This window comes from Melopsittacus undulatus, chromosome 1, assembly GCF_012275295.1.
Source record: "Melopsittacus undulatus isolate bMelUnd1 chromosome 1, bMelUnd1.mat.Z, whole genome shotgun sequence".
Lineage (NCBI taxonomy): Eukaryota > Metazoa > Chordata > Aves > Psittaciformes > Psittaculidae > Melopsittacus > Melopsittacus undulatus.
In genome coordinates this window covers 91,230,197-91,253,876 of record NC_047527.1, presented here as the reverse complement: position 1 = coordinate 91,253,876, position 23,680 = coordinate 91,230,197, and the positions used below count along the sequence as shown (strand labels likewise).

Genomic DNA, 23,680 nt, shown 5'->3' with positions numbered 1-23,680 from the left:
AATTAGGCTGTTATTTAATATCCATTTAAAAATATCTGTAATTCTGTGCTTTTCCAGCAGTCCATTCTTCTGAGTGTGGTGAGAGTAAATTTTATCAGTTGGCTCAAAACTGTCCAACAGACCTAGAGTATCCTCTAACCTGGTCTTGTCTTTGTTACAGTACTAGATCCTACTTCTTCCTATTCATGCTGGCTGCATTAGCCACAGACTGCAGTTGAACTGTCCAGTGAAGATACATGCAAAGACCTTTTTTTTTTCCCCCTTTGGCATCTGTTTGCAATGTTCCCTCTGTAGTAAACTAAAAATCTTCTCTCAGCTATCAAGACAAGCCTTTGGTAACTAGGATTGGGAATGTGTATGCCTTTGTATCTATCACAGAACCAGTTACGTAGTTTGCTATTAATTTCAAGGTCAACACATAGCTATCACCTTCCTCTTCCATTAAAGTAACTGACTTTGTAAAATAGTTTTACAATCTCTATTGTAAAAATGAGAAGCGAAGAGAAAAATAATTCTGGAAAACATCCTCCTGGCTTCCAGAAACTTAAACTACCTAATCAATACAAACAAATGAAAAAACAGATTCACTGTTCTCACAAGTGCCAGGTACTCCAAAGAAGTTGTCTTGCTCTGGAACAGAATGAACCTAGCATTATTGTTGGTTTTCTACTAAGTTAGTCTGTGTTGAAAGCTATCAAAGCAATCAAAAAACGGGTTGTTACGGTAAGCTACAGATAAAATGTCATTTTATATAATCTGTGTTGGTTGTCTGTTAGTGTTAGCTTTATTATTTTCCTTTTTCAGCATTATGTAAAGATGAGAAAGTAATGAACTGAAAAGGCAGAGGAATGCAGTTGATAGAAATTGCCATTCCTTCTTTCAAGACACAATTAACTGATGTAAGTCAATGTACTTGACTTCATTCTCAGAAGTAAAGACTAATCACCAAACCAATCACACCTTATTACAAGCAAAAGACAACAGCAATTGTCAAGCTGATAAAACATTTATATTAGTATGTAGAGTAAGCCTGAATTTAAGATCTACTGAAAATTATAATGTGCTCCCTCTACACACCACAGACAAAGCAATAGTACATGACAAAGTTTTTAGCCACTGTGTATTACTTAGGACAGACATTTGTATGTTTCAACATGTATATCCATACGGTTGAGCTACAAAAATAGTATTTATCTGATACAACAGTACTGCGAAAATCTCCTAGAAATACCTTAAGTCTAGCAAGTAACAGCCTGTGACACATGTCAAAAACATATTCATGCTAGAAAAGACATCAACTGGTGGAAGACAGAGACCTCAACTTCCAAAACTGCACACCAAGGGAAAGGCTTGAATCGGATATAGAATCTCTGAAACCTAGGTAAGACATCAGAAGCTAATGCAACAGAACCATTCTTCCTATAGTTACGACTCTCCCAAAGAGATCAATGACAAGAGCAGGTAAACTGAAAAATAAACAGCCTGCTGGGTTGACATAAAATTATCAAATGTAGAAATGGAACAGTTCCTTACTAGTTTCACTTAATACAGGAATTACTAACTCTGGCAAACATTCAAGTATAAAATTAAAAATAGAATTTACCTTTGAAGGTCTCAAGTTCCTTCCTGTTGGAGAAAAGCAGAATTAAAAAAAAAAAAATTAGAAATACTACATCTAGATCTACAGGAGATATTTTACACAGTTTAAGACTCATTAAGAAATGAAAACCAATGTATTTGATTATCATCCTATACAAAGGTAATATTACTAAGTGTGTTTATCTAAAGCAAACACAATCAACCTGTTTAGAAATTAGGCTAATAAACATGTGCAATTATACAAATATTGTCCATTTATATCTAGCCACAGAATTTCTAGATACACTGTTGCAAAACTACCCAAGACTTCCTAAGGCTTTAGGTACTAAAACATCCAGGACTTAGCAGAGCATTGCCAGTTCATAGCACAGTGAATATTAATTAGTGTTTCATTTGCATCAATGGTATCCAAATTCCTTTTGGCAACCATGAAGGAAAAAAATGTGACAATATCACTCAGCTATAACACACTTTGAAGACAATAGAGGCATACAGCAACACTCCTAAGGAGAGGATTTCAAGCCACATAAATAATATGAGAGATACATAAATGAAAGATACATAAATAATACGAGATACGACAAAAATAATGTGAGAGATAATCCACAGTACTCATGTTCCAGCTAAGAAACTGTGCACACTGCACAGTTGCATTCTGAATTTTGAAAGCAAAAAATACCCTAAACTACCAGTTGTCCAGATAAATTATTCTACTATCGACAGACTAAGCATGCTTCAGTCATCCTTGAGTCACCTACCATACACACGGTTTCACAATATATATGCTGTACCATAACGACTCATTCTACTTAACAGATAATGCAATTCGGGATTTATTTGCATCAGGAACTGACAAAACTGTTTTGCACCCAAACCAATTTCTTTCTAAGCAGGACAAAATAATCTAAAAGAAGCAAGAGAATACATTTACCTCCACATTTTCAGCGAACATCCCACTTTTGTCATCAAAAATCAGGTTTTTGAAAGAATGGGTGCTTTACCAGGAAATAAGCTATAGTGTGATTCACAGTAGAGAAGCCTGTTGTAACATCCTGTGAGTATATATTTCCCTTCCTGCTTCTCCTACATCTCTTTCCCAAGCTAGTTTATTTCTTTTTTTACCAGAGAAAAATAAAATCTACCTCACAACATCTGTGATTTGCAGATTTACACCGTAATAAGTGTTTCCTACCTAAATATAATTATAAAATCCTTAACCACTCTCGCAAGTTGCACTCATTTTTCAATAATGGCATACTAGCTGAGAAAACAAGAATCACAGGAAATGCTTGTTTTCCACAGATTGAAACAAAATCTATACTGAGGAAACATCTTGTGAAAGTAAGAGGAAAAAAAATATGCTACTTGAGCCTAAAATCAGAAGGTCTTATGACAGTTGTCTCCAAAAGGGAAGACGAAACAATTACTGTCACTGTGTTCAAACAGATTAGCAAACAAGATGGTAATACCATATCCAACTGACAGTGATATTCATTGCTTTTGCCTAAGCCCCCAGAATTTTCCCTTTCAAAATACATCAATATTTTTAGGGTGGATGCATTTAGATGGTGTCACTATATCCATATATATAATTGCCATTTGTTAAGAAAGCTGGAAATGAGCATTTGACAAAGCTTTTTTTTAGAAGGCATACCTCTGAAAAATTTAAAATATCTATGTTTGCATACAGCAAAAATACAGATTTGGTATCTAAGGATCTGGATTTCTAGTATCCCCACACAAGTTCAGATCCAAAGACAATATGAATGTATCAATCACATCTTGCAGCTTCTGACAACACTCTTAATAAAACATACATTTAGAAATACATGTTTAAAAATAGGCCTATTGAAAATATGTTCTGCATCAGCAACACGAAGAATTTGTTTTTTGAGTTATCCAAATAAAAACCTTGAAGTTTTAAAATCTTAATCCTAAATCACATTCATCGAGACCTTTGGTAAAAACCAGACACTAGAAGTAGAAAGGAGACAATGGCTTGTAAAGACACTGGAAAAACAGATGGCTTAAGATAGTCTCAGCACATTTTCCAGATGTGTAACTACAAAGTTCTAGACAGATGTACAGAAAACTGTATTACAAAGTATGATATTTCTCTTCTTTATAAGTAAATAACTTCTATTTATTGATAAGCTGTCAGGAAGAAGATACCTCCTATATCTTCTGTAATAACCTAGAGACAAACCATCATCTGCAGAATACATGGAACTTACATTAAGAAGAAAACTATATATTTGTAACACAGACACTCTATAAAAGAAAAAGCAGTTAGCTTGAGTAATCACAACAAAAAAGATTAAACTGAAAACAGTTTTGGAAAACAATCATCTTCAAAATGAAGTTAAAAGGCAAGCAGGAGGGAAAATCTGCATGGAAGTAGGACTGGATGAGTAGTTCAGGCTGCTGCCAATTACTACTTTAGATCTTAACATACTAAATTACCAGCTTTGATGTTTTGATGTTTGATATTATGTTTTTGTATTAGTTTTTATTTTAAACTGTTCATTCTTTGAGATAGTATTTCACATTAGTTTTCTACAAAAGCTACAACAGCAGAGGTCACCTTTGATAGATAGCATACTAACATCATACTAGAAGATAAAACTGCAGTGCAATAAATCGTCTCAGCAGAAGAGCTCTGCCAAATGCTTCAGCTCAAAAGTGCATTACCCTAACATGCTTTCTGCAGAAAAGTTTAGCCTTCCTTGCTACTCCATTTGCTAGGTTAAGGCAATTGAAAGCTTCTCACAGAAAAATGTCCCTGAATTTTAGAGTTTTCATCCAAAAAATCATGCATTTCTCAAATGCATGAGATAATATCCATTATTATCAGAGAGAAAGCATGTGCTTACCCCTACACATGAAGGCTCTTGAAGCCTGGTGTGGGCTGCTCAATATCCACTCCAGATTAAAGGAACTCACATATTGAGTCTGACCACTCATCAATACAACCTACTATTTCACATCTTGACTATATGCTTTTTTACTTTAGCAACTAAATTTAGGTTAGTGCCAACAAATCTGGCTAGTTACAAAACCAGGTTTTAGGTTTTTTACAGTTAACAGCTTTCAGAATAAAGCACTTAATAATTAATAATTGTATTATAGTATAATTTACATAACTTCTCTCAGTGAAAGATTAAGTTTAGCACCATCAAGCAAGAAAAAAAAGAACTAAAATAATCAGACTATAAAGGCACCGAAGCACTTTAAAAGTAATCTTGTTCAGTGTACAGCACAACTAATTAAACCCAGCTTCTTTCCTCAGAGGCTGTACAGGCCTCATCTACACTGGAGTTATGCCCATGAAAAACATTTGGCCACACATATAGGCAATAATTTTCTACGCTCCCTTTCCATTCACTTTTTTTCTGTAAAATAAGTAGGGGATTAATTACTCCATGAAATTCTATATGTCTCAAATTCAGTTGAAAATTACCAACAAGACAACAGCAAGTAAAGGTCAATAATTGCCGGCAAAACCCCAACTGTGTAAGCCTGCCTGCCTACTTCTTCAAGATAACACTTAAGTCAGGACAGAGATAATATTCAGATATATTTTAATGCTGGCATAAGACACACACTAATGACATTCTCAGTCCCTTCTAAGCATGATGGACATAGGCAAATCTGACTATAAACCCACCTATGTACCATGTCTAAAAAGGCACAGCTGATAATATCTCATGGTTCAAAATAACCTAAAGAAATTAAATCAAAGCATTGTTAAGGCAAGAGATGTCACTGAGAACTTTTCTGAATCATCTCATCAAAAAAGACCTGAGCCACACTGTCATGGCTTAACCCCAGTCAGTAACTAAGTACCATGCAGTCACTTGCTCACTCCCTTTTCCTGGTGGGATGAGGAGGAGAACTGGAAAAAAGGTGAAACCATTGGGTTGATGTAAGAACAGTTTAATAATTGAAAAAAGTTAAGGTAATACTAAATTACTACTACTACTACTAATAATAACAACCTGGTTTGGAGCAATCCCAGGCACAGCTACAGGCTGGGCAGAGAAGAGATTCAGAGCAGCCCTGTGAAGGACTTGGGGGAGTGTTGGTCGATGAGAAACTTAACATGAGCTGGTTTCAGTGTGCACTTGCAGCCCAGAAAGCCAACCGTATCCTGGGCTGCATCAAAAGGAGCATGACCAGCAGGTCGAAGGAGGTGATCCTGCCCCTCTGCTCTAGTGAAACCTCACTTGGAGTATTGGAATTTAGTTTGTTCAAAGTATGACAAAGTTATCAGGTTCTACTGTACCTTGCAAAGGCCTGTAACACTAAAATCAATTTTCTGAATGTAGCAAACGCTAGGGAATTCAGTTGAATAGAGACCACAGAAATACCATATTCTTTACAATGATACCAGCAGCCAGAATTGACAGTTCTGTATTTTACCTTCAAGAAAAGAGGAGGCAGATAAGAAAGTAACAAAGTTATAAATGAATGTCAGGAATAATAGTGTAACATTAGCTCTGACAGTAACAGACAACAAATTCAAACTTCTAGACCCATGCATAAGCAAAAGACAATCTCAAGACAGCACAGGGACGGTAAAAACTGAGGACTAAATTTGGATGATCTTACATTGAAATGTGTTTATAGATGTTGAGCTGAAAATAAATTTACAAACAAAAGTTAACATTCCAAGAAAGTACAGTTGCTTATGTGCAATTTATAAGTATTTCTGACACCTAACAAGATCCCAAACAAAGGCTGAGAAATACTGCATTTCACCTGGTATGCCTGGAACAGCTAAGTTTTCAAAACTATATATATAAATATATATACACATATATAGACATGTCCTTCCATAGTCTGATTCAAGCTTTAATAAGCTAAAAAAAAAAACCAAAAAAAAACTATGAGAAGGACTTTTCTTTCAATGTTATCAGAAATAAAAGCCAAAAACCTGAGAACTCAAAAGTCACCTGCATGGTGCGCAGAAATAATTCAAGTCAGTTCTTGCGTATTTAGGTTTGGCACTTTTGACAGTGACAGAAATTATTTCCTTCCCCCAGAATAATTGATCATCCTTTTCAGATCACTTAGGTGAAATGACTACTTCAAAAAAGCTTTGGGACCAAAGTAATGAAAAGCCTTTAAGTAAAGAAAGATCAGTAAAAACTAAAACTATTACTAAAGTACTGCTGTAATTAAGCAGCAGGTGAGGTTTTCTATTTATCTAAGGAAACACTGAAGAACGGTCAGAGTTCTTCACCATTAAATGTGATTTTTTTTCTAGTAAAACAGACAAAGAACCAAGGCATTCAAGTAATGTTGCAATGGAGATTTTTTGCTTTCCTACTCAAATTCAGCTACAAAAGTAGCTGAACTGTTTCCATGTCTTCCAGCAAAAACTTCAGCTTCATTCCAGAAGATGGAACAGATCAAATCAAAATTGTGTAACAGAAATTGCAAACAATAACCAGTAATCAAGTAATAAATTCAGCCAAAACCAAATACTACCCTAACATACTCAGCAGTTTCAGGGTACAGTGAAAGCATTTATCTTTTGATGTTTTAAAAAAAGAAATATTTATCTTGATGAAGAACATTGAGGGCTACCTTTCAGGTATCATCATTCAAAAGAAGAGTAAAAGTTAGGGAGATCATGTTAGAAACAGAAGACAGTGACAAACGTGAAATAATTAAAAGCAACTAAGAGTTTTGTCCTCTGCTAACAGACTCATACAGGCCATTTAGCATTGGAACCAATCCAAATAGGAATCTGAAATATGGAATAAATTATGAGCTCCCTCTAACAGCTTATGCCTTTGGATATAAGATTTTACACAAGACCCAGTTTTTATGTTTATGCTTTTATACTGCTGCCATCCAAAGAAAGGGGACAGTTTTTAAATTCAATTTTTTTTTAACTTTTATCTTGGCATGGAATGTCATTAGATCACTGAAACATACACAGTTTATTTTTATCATACAAGTTTAGGAATTCAAGCTTAAAGCTGAAATTTGAGAGGAGAAATTTAAGAGAAGCTACAAAAAAAAAACCAAACTACAAGCTACAAAAAAATTTGAGAAGCTACAAAAAAATTTAAGAGAAAGTGCAAACAACTCCACCATCAAAGGCTGCCTCCACCATCAACTCTACCAGTCTTTCCTAGAAAGAAAAGGTGTTCCTGCAAACCTGTTTTGGTAAGCAGCCACACAAAGAAAATCCAAACCTTTGTTTAACTTGGCCATCAACTTCCCCAAAGCATTAAAAGAAAAAAAAGAATTACAATGTTCAAAAACTGGCCAAATTTTATTTGCTAAGTACACATATACTGTGCCACAAGTCCAGAACATCAAAGAAGTAAAAAAAAACCTATAACCCCATATGTGCTCGTTACCTAAAATGCTGAATGTGGTTTCAGACAACATGAATCCAATTGTGGCAAACACAAGCTGTAGCTTCTGCAGCTTCAGGCATACTCAACACATCCCCTTGACACAGGAATGTAAAATCCCCCTCTCACTGAGGTATTGTCAATAAATGCATTTAACACATTGTTTTGAATTAGTTTTTAAACAAATTGGCTTTGAATGCAAGTGAAAAGGAATTAATAAAGATCTCGGAAAATAACTCATGAACTTACGGGGAGGCACAGCACCTTGCTCAAAAGCACAGAATGCATTTTAGTGTGGTAATGACAAACATCAAGGTCCTGTTCTGCCACTAGCCACAGTGACTGAAATAGTTTAAAAAATAATGTAGTTCTGAGGTGAGGGAGAGTACAAAATTATAATTAAGGCAGTTCTAAACCACCTGTTTCTGTGATTGGTACAAGTCTGGACAGAGAACACCTGGTACTAACAGACCAACAGGATTTGCATATTCTGCCCAGTAACCAGCACTACACAGAAGCAGGGACAAGTTATGCAGGATTGACATAATGTTTAACATTTTCTAGAAACTATTAGTATAAGTTGCTTTAAGATGCAGAGGACCCAACACAAACATTCAGTCATCACAGGTCACAAAAGCCAATAAAAAAAAATCCAACTTCTATATTTTAAAAGAAAACAAAGCTCTAAGGAGAAAGTACACAACAAATCTCTTTAGAACAATGTCACTGTCTGCATCAAGCAAAGACCACCACAAAAGAACAAAATTAAATCAACTTCGAAGTGACAGAAAATACACTGCACATTCACTCTCTGCAAATAATTTTAAAAACTGCCCAAGCCCTTGCAACCTTTTTGTCTCCTATGTATTCAGTCTTGCTCAATATTTCCAAACATTTGGAGCACGGACAAAAGTAAAATTCACTAACATGAAGGAGCACACTCCTCTGGGTTTGATGCATGCAAAACACTGTACTGCTACTGTTCTTGTAAAGAAAGGAGTTCAGAGCCCTAAAACTCCACAAATAGAAGCACAATTATCAAGGGAACTTTACCAAAAATTGTGCAAGCCCAGTTCTTCCATCATCAGTAGCAATTCTCATTCCATGTGTCTGACCAAATAAATGTAGTAACTGATGGCCATCAAATTAATTCCAGCCAGTTACCACCACAAAAACACTTGCTACAGATTGTGCTGTATGAAAACTCATGAATTTCAGGCTGGAAAAGATTTCTGCAACATCAATTCTGCTTTGAGCACAGAAACTTACAGCCTTACAATTAATGCTTAATGAAAACTCAAAAGCCAGTTATCCACTGCATTTCCAACATGAAAGCTTGCCTGAAGATAATAGAAGCCCTGCCTTCACCCTCACAAAAAAATCATTATTTGTGTACCCAGGTACATGGAGGTTGAGCAGCTGACAAAAGACTGATCAAGAAGAGTATGGCATGAAAACCTTACTTTGGTGAAAATGTTTATGAGCCCTACAAAACATGTAGTTAGTCTTAAAAATAATTCACAGTACCTCTAATGTTGGAAGGAAAAAATACACTTGCTTGAAATACTTGCAACAATGGTATTTTTTTTTACTTATAAAAAGTTAACTTGACAAATTAAATGTACAGCTTAAAAGGGTATGAAGGCACGATTTAAATTAATCATTGCCAGATGGGATGGAATCATCACTGAAGATGATGTACTGTACAAAGTATTATTCTAGCTTATCACTTGGGGAACACTATGGGATCTAAACAAGATCCCCAGACACAGAAGTCTTCTCCTGAGCAACACAATTTTGCATGGCAGCTTATTACCCATTCTGTCATTTCTCTTTGATCTTGGTAACAAAAATAATTAGTTTAGTTTAAACAAGATCACCAAATAAACAGCAGCTTTTACAGTGATACTATAGGAGGTAAAGATAGTATTTGAAAGCAAAAAATAGCAAAAAATTTATAATACAAAATATTTTTGTATGCATGTTTTCTATGTTAATGCATAAACAACCATTAATTGGCCACTAAAAGGAACTTTTAAAAACCCAGACCAGTCTGAATTGTCTAAAGAAGTTTTTCATGTTTACTTTTGGAGTGTTTATGCTGATCAGGCCTAACATAAGCCATTGCATTTAACTACAACAATCCTTACTGTCCCTTATGTTCCCAAATAAATTAGAAGGAGAGGTAAAACCAACATACGACCATACAGAAGAAATAAACTTAACAGTGGCAACTGATTAAGACATCTTCCCATATACACATCTCTAATCTCCACATTACACTTACTGTAACTTACACCCTTAAGAATGAGAAAAATGAGAAACAAGCAAAGTGAAAAATCAAACATTCTCCTCTTCCAGAAGCATAAAACTACCATCATGGCATGACAATGCCTCTAACAAGAATTACGACAATTTGTCAAACTCTTAATCTACTGCACTAATTACCAAAGCATGGAGGTACGCATTATCTGACAACAAGTAAAACTTTAAAATATAAAAATTGGGAACAAACATTCAAGAATGTATTTCCTCTTCAGGTAAAGACTGCTTTAAAACTCAACAGAAAGGAAAAAAATAATTAGTTCCACTAAGGTTTGCAGTATTACTAAACATTCATCTGTGAAAGTATACCCTAGCATCAGGATTTTAGATTTCTTCATTTATTTTCCTTCTATGTCTGTCCTCAAGGAAGACAAGTATTGAAAACTAGAAAGGATTCTCAAACAAGACATTACTAAAGTCCTGAAAAATTCAGACAGGTATGTTTAAAGTCAAATGATACACACTAAAATGTATTCACCCATTCCTAGTGACAAGGAATCTTTGCTGTCTCCAATGTATTCCTTCAAAATGCTGCAGTTGGGCAGCAACATTTAACTGATAAAACAACCAGGAATTCCTGTTTTTCAAAGGATGGTGATCCATCTGAATGGATACAAATGGTATGGTTTCATAGGAAATACAGCTTCAAGACAGAAACATTTTACCTTATGCCACAAGCCTGCAATTTGGCGTACATAAAAACTGGCACAAAAATGAGCTTCTGACAGTGGGTCCGAAAGGAAATACACTTGGGAATGCAAGAACTGCCACAGAAGACTGGAGGGATACAAGGAGGTGTTTGTTTTTGGTTTTTGGTTTTTTTTCCAAACAATCATATACAGTACATCCAAAGAGAGGGAAAGAAGAATTGTGCTTGATTGAGAAAAGGTCAGGGAACAGAACAACATGGTTTAATATTAATAATGTACATACAAACAATTGCTGCAAGACTGAAGAAAGTAAGGGTGGAATCCAGACTTCATAGATCAATACTGCTACCCCGATCAATTGATTTAAAACAAAAAAGAAAATATTAAAAATCCAGATATAAGCACACAGAAAAAAAAAATCAATCTGCCTAAACATCAATCTTTAAAATATATTGTGGAAAACACCTTGGATTGATGAATGACAACTATAACACAGTGACAAAAGGAAAAAAATTGATCTGTTTGAACCGAAATAAAATTGCTCTATTTAACAAGGAGACCTATTTCTGAAAATCAGTTCCCATAGTTACCATAAACTGCATTTCAAAGGTTTAACACTGACCCAATGCACTTTCTTCTGAATCTTTCATATAGGAAGACTTCTGAAAAGACTTTAAATACATGTGCTTCTAGCCTAAGCTATACAGTGACTTTATAACAAAAACTTTTTTTTTTAATAAATAGATACTTTTTGTTACACACTTAAAATAACCACAATTCCTAGAGTTTGTGCTCCTCTCAATTTTCATCACTATATAGTTAAAACACACCAAATACTTTGGTTTGTTCAACAAAACCATTCGCTCCCTGAAAATAATTCTTGTCTTAAAGAAAAAGCATAAACTCTTGAACCCTCACTTAATTGTTTCACTAGCTGGTATCGCAGTAAGAACCCCAAATACTAAAGAGAAAGACACAGGATAAGAGTCTCAAACACACATAATAAATAACACTCACATTAACTGGCTCTTGGCTCTCCAAGTATCTACACCGCCAAGTATCCTTCTAGTAATGAGCTAGGAGTTAATTTCTTACCTAAATACATACTGGTGGTAATGATCAACCAGAAAATACCTCCATTTTTCCCGTTTTGTCTAAATCTGACCAAAAGTAATCAGCTTATAATTACGTTAAGTAGTTTGCTTAGCCTTCTATTTATAAAACTGATTAGATGCTGCTAAGATGAGTAGGCAACAGTTTAACACTTTATTCTGATGTTGAAAGCAGAAGGTAGGGAAGGAGGAAAGGGAGTGAGCATGGCAGAGAGAACAAACCTCAGAAAATTTCAGAAAGATTACGGTATTTTTGGGGGTTCAATTGTGTTGCTTTATGCACACTTTAAATTTGTGTTGGTTAAAAAGTATATATTTAGAATTTTTTAATTATTATTATATACTTAATTAATTAGATAGGTCTTAACAAGTGAATATTCAGCCATACTAACTACTATTGACTCTTGCTGGGGAGAGACAATGATGCTGCCCCAAGCTTGAGAAAACAAAAATCCAGGCTGCAGGAAAATGACAAGACCACTGCCAAGGCTCAGGCTTGAGGTTAAGGTAACTGAACAGGATATGAAAAACTAAAGGACATGACATAAGAATTTGCTAGATGTGAAAGATCACATAGTGATCACATAGTGCTGACAAAAGCTACAGGTAGCACCATGAGAGATGGTTGGTTTTCACAGATGATTAAAGGAGTGTTAGGTAAGAAACAGCCAAACTTCACAGAAAATTCAAGGGGGACCCCTAAGGTACTGGGGACCTTCCTGGTGGCAGAACTTGCAATGCTAGAAGCACTTTGGTAACTGAATCTGTAACAACATAGAAGGCCAAGATTTCCTAGATAATGGTATCAGAAGTACCAAAACCAACCAGGATGGATAGGGTCATTATAGGAGGATTGTTTACCTGGGAGGAGGCTGAGATTTAAAAAAAAAAATTAAAAAATATAATAAAAAGGAAGAAAGGAGATACAAGGATAGCAAAAGGAAGGCGAAGAAAGAAGAAAATGGACAAACTATGCAAAATGTAACCAGTGCTGTCTGGTGCGGACCTGTCCTTGATCACTACATTCTAATTAGGACCATAAATCAAACCAGTTCTTCTGACTATACCACATACATTAAACTTGCTTCAGCAATCCAAAGAAGCAAGGAGGCCAGCGTGCTTCCCCTTGCTAACAGCAGGACACACATCAAGTAACCTGGTTATCCCCAGTTCAGTGTTGTCTCCAGGTCTACCAGCATCCATACCTACCCACAACACAGGCTGTCAGAGGCTGCCTTTGACAAATTGGTTCAATTTAACTCCTCATTTATACATGGGCTTAATAGTAATTTTCTTATCTCCTTCACTAAGAATCTTTTCGGGGCTGTCAGTAACAAAACCAAGAAATCAACTGCTTAACTTACTTAAACTCTTAATATTTATCTCCTGCTACTTTATCTTTTAGGTAAATAAAAAGCTCAAGAGTTGGAGGCTCTGGCTTTTCATACATACTGCTACAAGTTGAACTTTGATTTCAAGTACTAATGCCCTGAGTTTTGCAAGTAAGAGAATGGCAGGAGAGTAATGCCTTTCATGTAGTGAAGGGTACTTACAGGATAGAACTCAAAAGAAGATAGATGAAAATACAGTTCCTAACTTTACAAGTAAATGGAAAAAAAAAAAAAGAAATCCAAAAAACAGTGAGGGATTAAAAACCCCAACAATTTATCAGTGTTTACTAAGAATAGCCCCTACTCCAATTGTTTGTAGTGAATGGTAAGTATGACTTCATCTTGACAACAGTGTACTGATAATTTTCCAAATACACACACTCTCTGTTCATCACCAAGAGTTAGACTGACATAGAAAGAATTTGTAACAAATTTGCAACTTCCCCTCAACGATTACTGCTTCTTTAAGTGATTAAAATAAAAGGGATTATATTATACATGTGGAAAAATAATTGCAAAAGGCTTATATTTTATGTTAATTTACAGTTACAGCAATTGTTTTATTTACCTTTTTGTTTTCTTGTAGTTTTCCAGCTGTAATGTCTGCATACATTTGTATCTTTCCAACTCACACTGTTCACATAGGTCCTCAAGACACACTAGATGATTCTCCATTTCCTCAAAGTTTGCCTCTAGCTGGGCTATAAGAAATATTTATGTGAATATTAAATTATATCAACAGATGGACAACTCACCTGAACAGAAACAGGAATTCATAAAGGAACACAATTAACATGGTAATAATTACCTATATATATATATGGCTCAGAAACATAAATAAGTCTCAGTCCATACTGCATAGTATAAGAGTGACAGCAGAGCCATGTTAAGGGAGATCTATCTGAGATTCCCTTTGTAGTAAGATACTGAATCACTGTATTTGATCCAGCATCTTGGTTTCACAAGCTTGTGGTCTATACTTTAGGAAAAGAAGCATCCAAAACTCAATTTAATTTTGCTTCTTGAGCACACTGCCTTTTAGCCCCCTGTGCCTGGTACCACTCTGAGGAATAAAGCTGTGCTGACCAAAACCAGTACTAATTTTAAATTATTCAAATGAAGCAAAAAATCAAGCATACTGGGAGAAATTTAACTTTTACATGACTCCATAATAATATAAAAGAATACAGACTTTGAAAGTTTACTCTGAAGACAAACCCTTTACTCATAGGCAGATTTCTGGATTTAGTTATTTTACATACTTACGCACTTAAAAACATGCAAAACCTCTTAATGTCCTCTTCAACTGTAACTGTTCAGCATCTCAATTTAAAAGAGATCATGCCTGTGAAAAGCCCTGAGAAATCTGATCTTATCACATAGCTCACTCTGTTTTGAGTAGAAATTTGGACAAAGAACTCCTGAGGTCCCTTCTGACCCGAATTATCCCAGGTGAATCTTGTATCAAAGGATCACTCTCCCTGCAGGTGATTAATGTTGAACTCCATGTCCCTCCTCGGGATCTCGAGGTGGAAAAACTATTTATCCCAACTCTAATCAGCTAGTCACTCTGTGAAGGAGCTGAGCACAGAACTATTATTCACCCTTTTGCCAGGACTCTTCCTATACCAGAAGGAAGATAAATTGCAGATGGAAGGATAAATCATATTTTTACAAACAAAATAGCAACCAAAGAACAAAAAGCAGTCTACAGTTCAGAGACAGATACACCAATCTGTTATGGGTGTACTTGATTGTTAGTGCAAAGAATTACACAGATGATGGAATGAAATTGGAGAACATCTAAAGTAACTCTGAGTTTTCTCAAATGGCTGTTTCATCTTTGCAATCTTCATAAAGCAAGACAGTAACAAGTTCAAGGTGAAAAAAAGTTACAGTGAAGGTGTTTTGGACTGTCAAAAGCTGGAAAGAGCTGATCAGGTCTGGATCAGCAAATCTTCAGTTCTGGATTGGGCATTTGACTTGAAGCCTATCTTGGAGTATAAAAAAATTTCAATTTTCTTAGCCATTACTCATTTAGAAATTGCTATCCCAGTGGACTCCTATAAAAGCAAAAGTTAAAACATCATGAACAAATTTCCTAGCATACATATTTGTATGTTCAGCTCCAACTACTTAGTAAGAGGTTTTTTTAATTCCTAACAAGTAAGGTAGTGCTTCACAGCAGTCAAAAAAAGAGAAGTTGGAATTTAATATGGAAATAACTTTGAGTTAAAAAAAAGAGTTGTCTTCATTTCTACAGTGATGTGGAACATGAATTGTTTACCACATACTCAATTTTCACAAAATCCAGATGTACTCCAAGGGCAATATGACTACAGTTATGACTGGTGGGCCCTTTTTGCTAAACAAAAATTACTTTTCTGAATGCATGAAAATCCAAATGTCTGTATTATGCTAACTTGCTTTTCAGAATGATTGCTCACTTATTAATTTGCAAAATTCACAAACACAGCAGGGGTCAAGATAATATACTAAGGAACCTATCAATCACTGATTTTTCCACTTAAAAACCCCACCACCTGCTTTGCTGTACTTACTATTGAAATAATATTAAAAGACAACAACAAAGAATATGAAAATAAAGACGATGAAGAAAAGTGAATTCTAGAGGGCAACTTGTTCCTAGCACCAGCATTTGAGCAGCCTCTAGTGGGAACTGCAGAAAACACCGTGCTCCTGAAGAACAGGAATGAACACTTAAGATCTCTCCAGAAGACAACAGGCCTGCTCTACTGCAACACAGGTTTCAGAATTTTTTTTCTGAAGTGAAAGAAAACTTTGCCGCTTTTCACAAAAAAAAAAAAGCTGAAATTAGCTCCACAGTAATTGCACCAGCTACAGCTGTGAATTAATGTCTCTCCTACCCAAATGAGAAGGTAATCACTGTGCATTGAAGGAAAGTTCCAAACAAAGCTCCACACATAATCAGTTTGAAAAACTTTAGCCGCAGTTCTTTCATCAACTCTTATCTATATTCACAGATAAATAAGCTCATAATTCTCAAAAGGTATTTAGCAAAAATAAGAAATATAGAAATTAATTTCCAGTTTATAGTTCACAGTGGCACCTACAATCAATCTGCTCCAGAAATGTTCTAAAGAATATCTGCAAGAGTACTATTTGTTTTCCAGCTCATCAAGAAATCCCACAATCAAGTGGTCAGGCAACAATCACCATCTCATGCTGAAACAGCATTGCTATGAAAAACACCTCCTCTTTTTAATTTTTTTAAAGAGGCTAAAAAAAAAACAAAAACAAACCAAGCCCCAAACCAATGTATATTTATATTAAGAATTTTCATAGCAGTAATATGACACACTTGAAAGAAGTATTTTTTATTAGATAGCTGAAAAAAAATAAACCCTTGTTCTTTAGGTCACATAATTTGAATACTACTAATTTGTCCTGTATTTCTTACACTATCAGAGATATAACAACAATTTTACAAGGTTTATGTTTTTTAAGTATGTTATTTGATCAGATGACATTAGACGGAATTATCTTTATCACTGTACACTGTTTTTCTCAGTTTATAAACTACTCAGGTATTATTTATCTAGAACTCAACAACAACCAAAACAAATTTTGCACCTAAAACCAGTTTCTAAAGTTTAGCTAATTTAAATTTACAACATTTTTAACTGAAACTTATGTTACCTGTAGTTCTGCAGTTGTATAAAAATTGTTAGAAAAGCTACATCAGCGCTGTATATCAGAAAACAGTGTTTTCAATTTTTCCTACAATAACTTTACATGTAGCTTTCCTTCAGTGGACAGCCACTAAAACAACAGAAACTACCAAGAAAAATATTAAAGACTTTTTTTCCAAAGTTCATTCATTTTCAGACTAAAAGGCAAAAAGGCAGAAAACAAATGATGGAAACAATAACATCAAAAAATTCTCTCTACCTCTAAGTCAGAGCTTGCTGAAAGCTTAAAATGAGCAGTGAAAGACACATACACACACATATGGGAAGAGATCAATTCAGTTGCAACACTTGAAAAAGTCTTTATGTAGTTACACTCCTATTAGTGCCCAATTTTGTATTCAAGATACAGATATTTCCAAGTTTACAACACCAAACTAAATGCCTTTTATACATACATACATGTCGATCTTATAGAACAATCCTCTCCATTGAAGCATTCTGCTCTGGAGCCTATTAAAAACTCCCTGTTGAACACACGCATCTTTACACTATGTTATTCAAATTCTATGGTTTTACATACATCTCCCCAATATTTTCCTTATTTTCTCAGTTAAAGATAAATCCCAATTTATCTCACATAATGGAATTCATGAAAGCAAAAAAAGAAACAGAATATTTTAAACTGCTGGTCAACCAGTTAGAAAAATTGTTTTAATTAGTAATAGAATAAGATTTTCTTTAAATATTTTCCCAACCACAAATCATTAGTCATTTACAACAAAGTTTTTACAGCTCTCCTAACTTTAAAAATAAGTTTAAAATAAAAAACAGTAAAACTAGACTCTTCTAATGGAAAGTTGTGTTCTAGAGCTCTGCATCACAAAACATTTCTTCAGCTCTTGATTTCAAGAGCTATCAACTGCTAGATGCTAACAAAACAGAAACTGTTATTTAAGTAACAAAACACAATTCAGAAGCCCAGGCTCAAACGCCCGGCCTGTGAAAAATCCTGATTAATATATTGCCTGGCCTTAAATTCACTTTTACTTGACCAGTATCTGCTAGTATCTAAATCCTGATGTAAGCCACAATTAAATAGATAATAGTAAACTAATGACTTCTCTTACCAAAGACACTCATGTCTTCCCCAAAGAGACGAGTCTATAAGCTATTACTCACTGCACTTTTTCCTCCTAAAATTACTGCTTTAGAGGTTGTCTACAAACAGATGAACAAAAATTAAATTTTATAATCTATAGAAGATGTTCCCAGAAATACAGTGCTTTATTCAAACTGGAAAAATCTTCAGTATTTATAATAAATTACAAATAAGTACATTTCATTAAAACACAAGTTCCTGCTGCAAAACAAGTACTCAAAATATAGGTATTAAGTTCTTAAAAGTAGTTCAAATGTTACAAAAATCAAAATCTTATGTTTCTTGAGAAAGATACTGTGACCTTACAGTTCACAAAGTTTAGTACGTTTTCCTTAATGTCTGAAGAAGCCATTAAGAAGTCTTACTCTCACTTCTTAAACAAGAGGAACATGGCCATATGTTTTTCAATGCAAATTCTGAACTAATTGGATTGAATTTTGCCAAGCTAGAAAATGGCAACTTTCTTAATTGCTACACAATCTGAAAATTGAGCATCATCTTCTGCTTGAGATTTAACAAATTAGGATACTTCCCCTAAGCAGTGCGAAATGTTTCTGTTTTCCCAATGGATTTTCACACCAATCTAACTCATACTTTGGAATAAAATATTTATTAAGGACTAGGAGCCAATAGTTTTTATCTCTGTGAATATATATGCAGCCTTATTTTCCTCCTAGTCTCACCACTTCAAATATTTTTGAATACCCTACAGACAAAAACTGGCTTAAGTGACAACTCAAAGTCTGGACTTTGAAAGGACAGTAACCGTTTTTTTCACTCTTGTACGAGAGTACTCTTTTTCTTCAAAGTTTTCCACAGCAGCTACAATACATTGCATAATACAATACATTTGTCAAATCCAGACACAGACGTTTCACTTGAAGTGAGGAATGGTTGATAATCTGAGTACCTAGGACTTTTTAAAAGTGCTAATGATGATGTGTGTTGTAATACACAGCAAAAGCTGAAGAATCTATACATGACTCATACCAAATTTAAGCAGGTCATTAAAAAGGCTAATTTTCATCATCTGAGATTTCTTTAACCAAAACCAGACAGGGTTCCCATATCTACTTTCAAAACACAAGCATAAGTATATTTAATAGAAGCATATCATGTCATAATGCAGACCTATTACTTTTCTGAAATGATGAAAATTAGTCAAATGACATCTTAGATACACATTCCAGGACACAGCAGTTTATAATTCTGTATTGACATTTTTTTGGTTGTTTATTGGTGTCCTGAGTTCAACTGCTGTGGTTTAAGCCCAGCCAATAACTCGGAACCAGGCAGCTGAAAGCTCACTCCCCCTTTTCTTCCTGCCCTTGCTCCCAGAGTAACGGGTAGGATAACTGAAAGAATGTAACTCTCATGGGCTGAGATAAGAACAGTCGAGTAACTAAAGCTTAAGACAAAACCACTACTGCTACCACTAATAATAATAATAAGGGAAATAACAAGGGAAGAGAATACAATCACTCACCACCTGCCAACCAATACCCAGCCAGACCTGATCAGCCATCTGGCCTTTCGGGTAACTAACTCCCCCCAGTTTATATACTGGGCATGATGTGCTGTGGTATGGTTTTTGGGTTGTTGGTTTTGTTTAGTTTTGGTTTTTTACACAATATTTCACTCCTATTTAAAATTCACAGCCACAGAATTAGTCATCTTTTGGTAAAGAGAATTCAGTTTACACACACAAGGCAGATAGTTTGGGGTTATAAAAACTATAAACAGGGAGAAGAATTCCACAGCAAATTTCTGGTACATCACTCCCAGAAGTGTAGGTGTTGACTTTGGTATAAATTACACCTTTCTATTCAAATAGGCTATACTTATCAGAAAAAAATCAATCAAAAAAAAATTCACAGTATTTGGAAGGAACTAATAAAAACCTCTATGTAAATTACTTGAAAACTGACACATAAGGTAAAGATGGTTCAAATCTCACAACTGTAGCAGTAGACATAAAAATTCATTAGCTTGCCTGAGCAGAACAGTTTTAAACCTGCTTGCATAGTACCAAAAATATTCTGGAGACACTGACCTTCTACAGTAAGAGTGAGATTAATTCTGGTTCATAAATCTGTATCATTAGAAATGGGAAAGTAACCCCAATTCATCAGAATTTATATAAGGCATTTGCAGTTATGAACTCTAAAGACAATTCCATTCATTTTTTATTATATTGTTTATCTTTGGTCTATCAGTGGACTGCATCACTTTGTGCATGATGATATTAAAATCAGTATTTAAATAAATCATTTGAATTGATATTTCCTTAGAAAATAATTGCGCTTTTCAAAAAGCCAACATTAAATGGTTACCACAAGATAAAGCCTTACTAAATAAGGTGGTATAAGAAAATTGTAATAAAAAATGAAATACACTCCTCAGTTCAGAAAGAAACAGCAACATTATTAGCAGCCTACCAAAGAACAAAGCCAATTTGTGCACATCCACTGACCATAGAAGAATGAGAAATTAACCTTTGAACACAGAAAAGAACTCTCCTTTTCTCCACATCAAATGCCAGCACACAAATCTAGCCCACTCCACAAAAAAAAACAGAGCTGCAATTACAGGGAAGAACTTCTGCATACTTCCCAGCTGGTGTAAGAAACAGCACAGGCAGAGTCCCTGGGGAACTTAGTTACTAAAGTCCATGCACAGACAGTTTTTCAAAACTTGAATTTGATGCAACTTGAATTTGATTTTTTTTCCCTTTTATATGGAGGCATCAAGAGGCCTAGTTTGACAGAAAGGCTTGCTATTTGTCAAACACAGCATCCCCATTTCAAGGCTCAGTAACATTAGAGCTTTTCAGAGACTAAGAGGCCAAAACATTTTTTCCTAATTTAATTTTCAATGGTGGATCAACTGGTACGTGAATTTTCCATTAGTCATCCACTAAAGCATCAATCTATTAATCTTTTCATGTTTTCAATTAAATCACTGGATTAACATTTGGTAAAATGATAAAAATCAGAATCCATCTAACAAACATCAGATACTGGGTAACATTAATATGTAGCATTACTAGTTTCACAAATTAAAAACATGGGTATCATTTCAGAAAAGCGTAGCCCTTGTACACTGACTTAAACTATGGAAGCTAGCTTTGGAAACAAGTACTCTTCAACAAAAAGTTTCTGCCTTCAAAGTGTCCAAAGCCAGCTAAATTTCCTTCCTACCTCCCTCCCTCCCTCCCCAACAAATTAACAACAGCTGAACTTTAAACCTCTGTACTGACTTGAATGCTTGTTATGTCTATGAAACCTTACCTAGGCTTGCTGTGAGGCATTCCAGGTCTGCTAAAAACCCAGGTATTTGTTGGAGCTGATCCTGTAGTTCCACCAGACTGTTTCTTTTCTTCTCCCAGTGTGCAGAAAGCATCACAACTTCACTATCCACCAGCTGAAACAAATAGGTTCTTTACTTTACTTGCAAGTTTATGTACCTATTTATGAGCATCTTGACTAATTTTTAGAATTAAAGCATCTGCAAGCATAAGGTCAGCATGGCAACCCTGTAGCACTGCCACTTGTGTTCTTCTCAAGTAAATATAACATGTTAAAGAAAGATCCTGTAGTATGGAATATTTATATCAAAATGCATTGATCAAAACAAGATTACAAGTTATTTCTCATTATACTAATCAATACAGGAAACACTGGATTTTATTAACAGTAACATGCATCTTGAATTTTGACAGCAGCATTGCACTGGTACGCAACATTGCAATGCTGCAATGTAAGGTTTATTTAGATCAATTAATTTAGTTTAACATTGCTAATCATACCAATTTAATCTTAACAAAACTGAAAACTTTGTACATTCCAAATACTCTAGAAAACGAAATAAAGATCTTTATGAACACACTTCTATATTAGTTCAATTTTTGCTGCTTGAGTCTTCCTAAGTTTTAATATACAGTAGCATAACAAGAGGATATACTGCTTAAAAAAATTCAATAGGTATCAGATTCTATGAAAAACAGCAAGATCAAGAGATCTTACTTCACAAATGTTCCCCTTATATACGATACTTAAAATTATTCAGTTATAGTTTTTCTGCTCTTAGTTCCATTACCCATTCTTCCTCCTGCACACAACTGCAGCCTGTGGATGTATCTGCATTCCAAATTCCCGGGTTTTGTAGAATTTAGTTGCTGAAGCTGAAGAAATTGAGGAATGGGCAAAGTTCTCAAATATTTAGAATTGTACTCATGTCAGACAGACTCTGTTAGAATTAACACAACTTCTCCAATTTCTAAATTCCTCCAGCTACCTATCACTGTCAAAAAGCCATCCTGGTTTACCAGATAAGGTTTGAAAACGTATTTCAAAGCGTAGTGAGTAATGAAACACCTCAGAAGACAAAACACCTTATCTAAATAAAAACAAGTATATTTTTGAAAATGACATATGGGATTTATATCAGTTGAATAGTAAAGCAAACAAAACGCCCAAAACCACCATGAGATGGGGGCAAACACCAGAAAAACATTTCAGCCCACATATAACTGAATGCAGGTAAAATTACAATAATTTAAAAGCAGTATTTTTAGGACAATTTCGTACATACAACTTGTAGTTAGCATCTATAATTTAATATAATAAGACTGTAGTAAGCAATTAAAGCTTGAAATTTTCAGTTTCCTTTCTCTATTCAACATTTATAAATAAGACAGCATGAGTAGTTTTTCTGCTACTGGCTAATACTAGAAACAGGGCACTGGACAAGCAAATCTTTAGGTCCTTTAGGACCTTTAGATATAGGACCATCAATCTTGTGAGTTCACACAACTCTTATGAACCCTGTATTTTCTACTTCTATTAAAAGAAAAAAAAAAGGAAACAAGCACAAGCAATTCACATTTTGTATTCTCCCAAAAGGAAACATCTGAATTTCATGGAAAATTCGTATTTTTTTGTTCTAATTTTCCCAGGAAGCTGTAATATTTGAGATGAAGACTACACTGGTTTTATTTATATGAAACCTCACATTGTTTTCAGAACTACAATTTTAAAAGCAAACTAGTGCAAGTATTACAAAATTGTAAGCAAATAATTTAAGATATCTTAAAAAACCAAACCCAAACCAAAAAGCTATCATGAGCAGTAAAACACAAAGCTGGAAGAAAGAAATTAATCTCTAATAACTGAAGGCTTTCACTTGATCACATGGAAAAGGTGGGCCATACTATTATGCAACAGGAAGAACTTAAGATACTATCTTTCTTACCCTAAATACACCTCTTCAAAACAGGTTAAGCAGTGGGGGGTTCATCCCTGGCAGAAAGATACAGAGAAGACTCCTAAAGAAACCATATGAGTCAGGGAGGACGCAGCTGGCCAAAGTGAAAGTTTCAGCCAGGACAGAGAACC

The 23,680-nt window shown here is 34.8% G+C and overlaps 1 protein-coding gene across 1 annotated transcript in view; it reads right to left on the bottom strand.

Moving 5' to 3' along the window:
• The window catches only part of DTNBP1 (dystrobrevin binding protein 1), a 69,064-nt gene that overhangs the window by 36,754 nt on the left and 8,630 nt on the right, over positions 1-23,680 (bottom strand). Inside the window, exons 5-7 of the mRNA XM_005149880.3 lie at positions 21,575-21,707; positions 14,020-14,152; positions 1,604-1,626 (exon numbers count right to left, since the gene is read on the bottom strand). Coding sequence (XP_005149937.1) covers positions 1,604-1,626; positions 14,020-14,152; positions 21,575-21,707 — 289 coding nt within the window. The remainder of the gene's footprint in view (positions 1-1,603; positions 1,627-14,019; positions 14,153-21,574; positions 21,708-23,680) is intronic.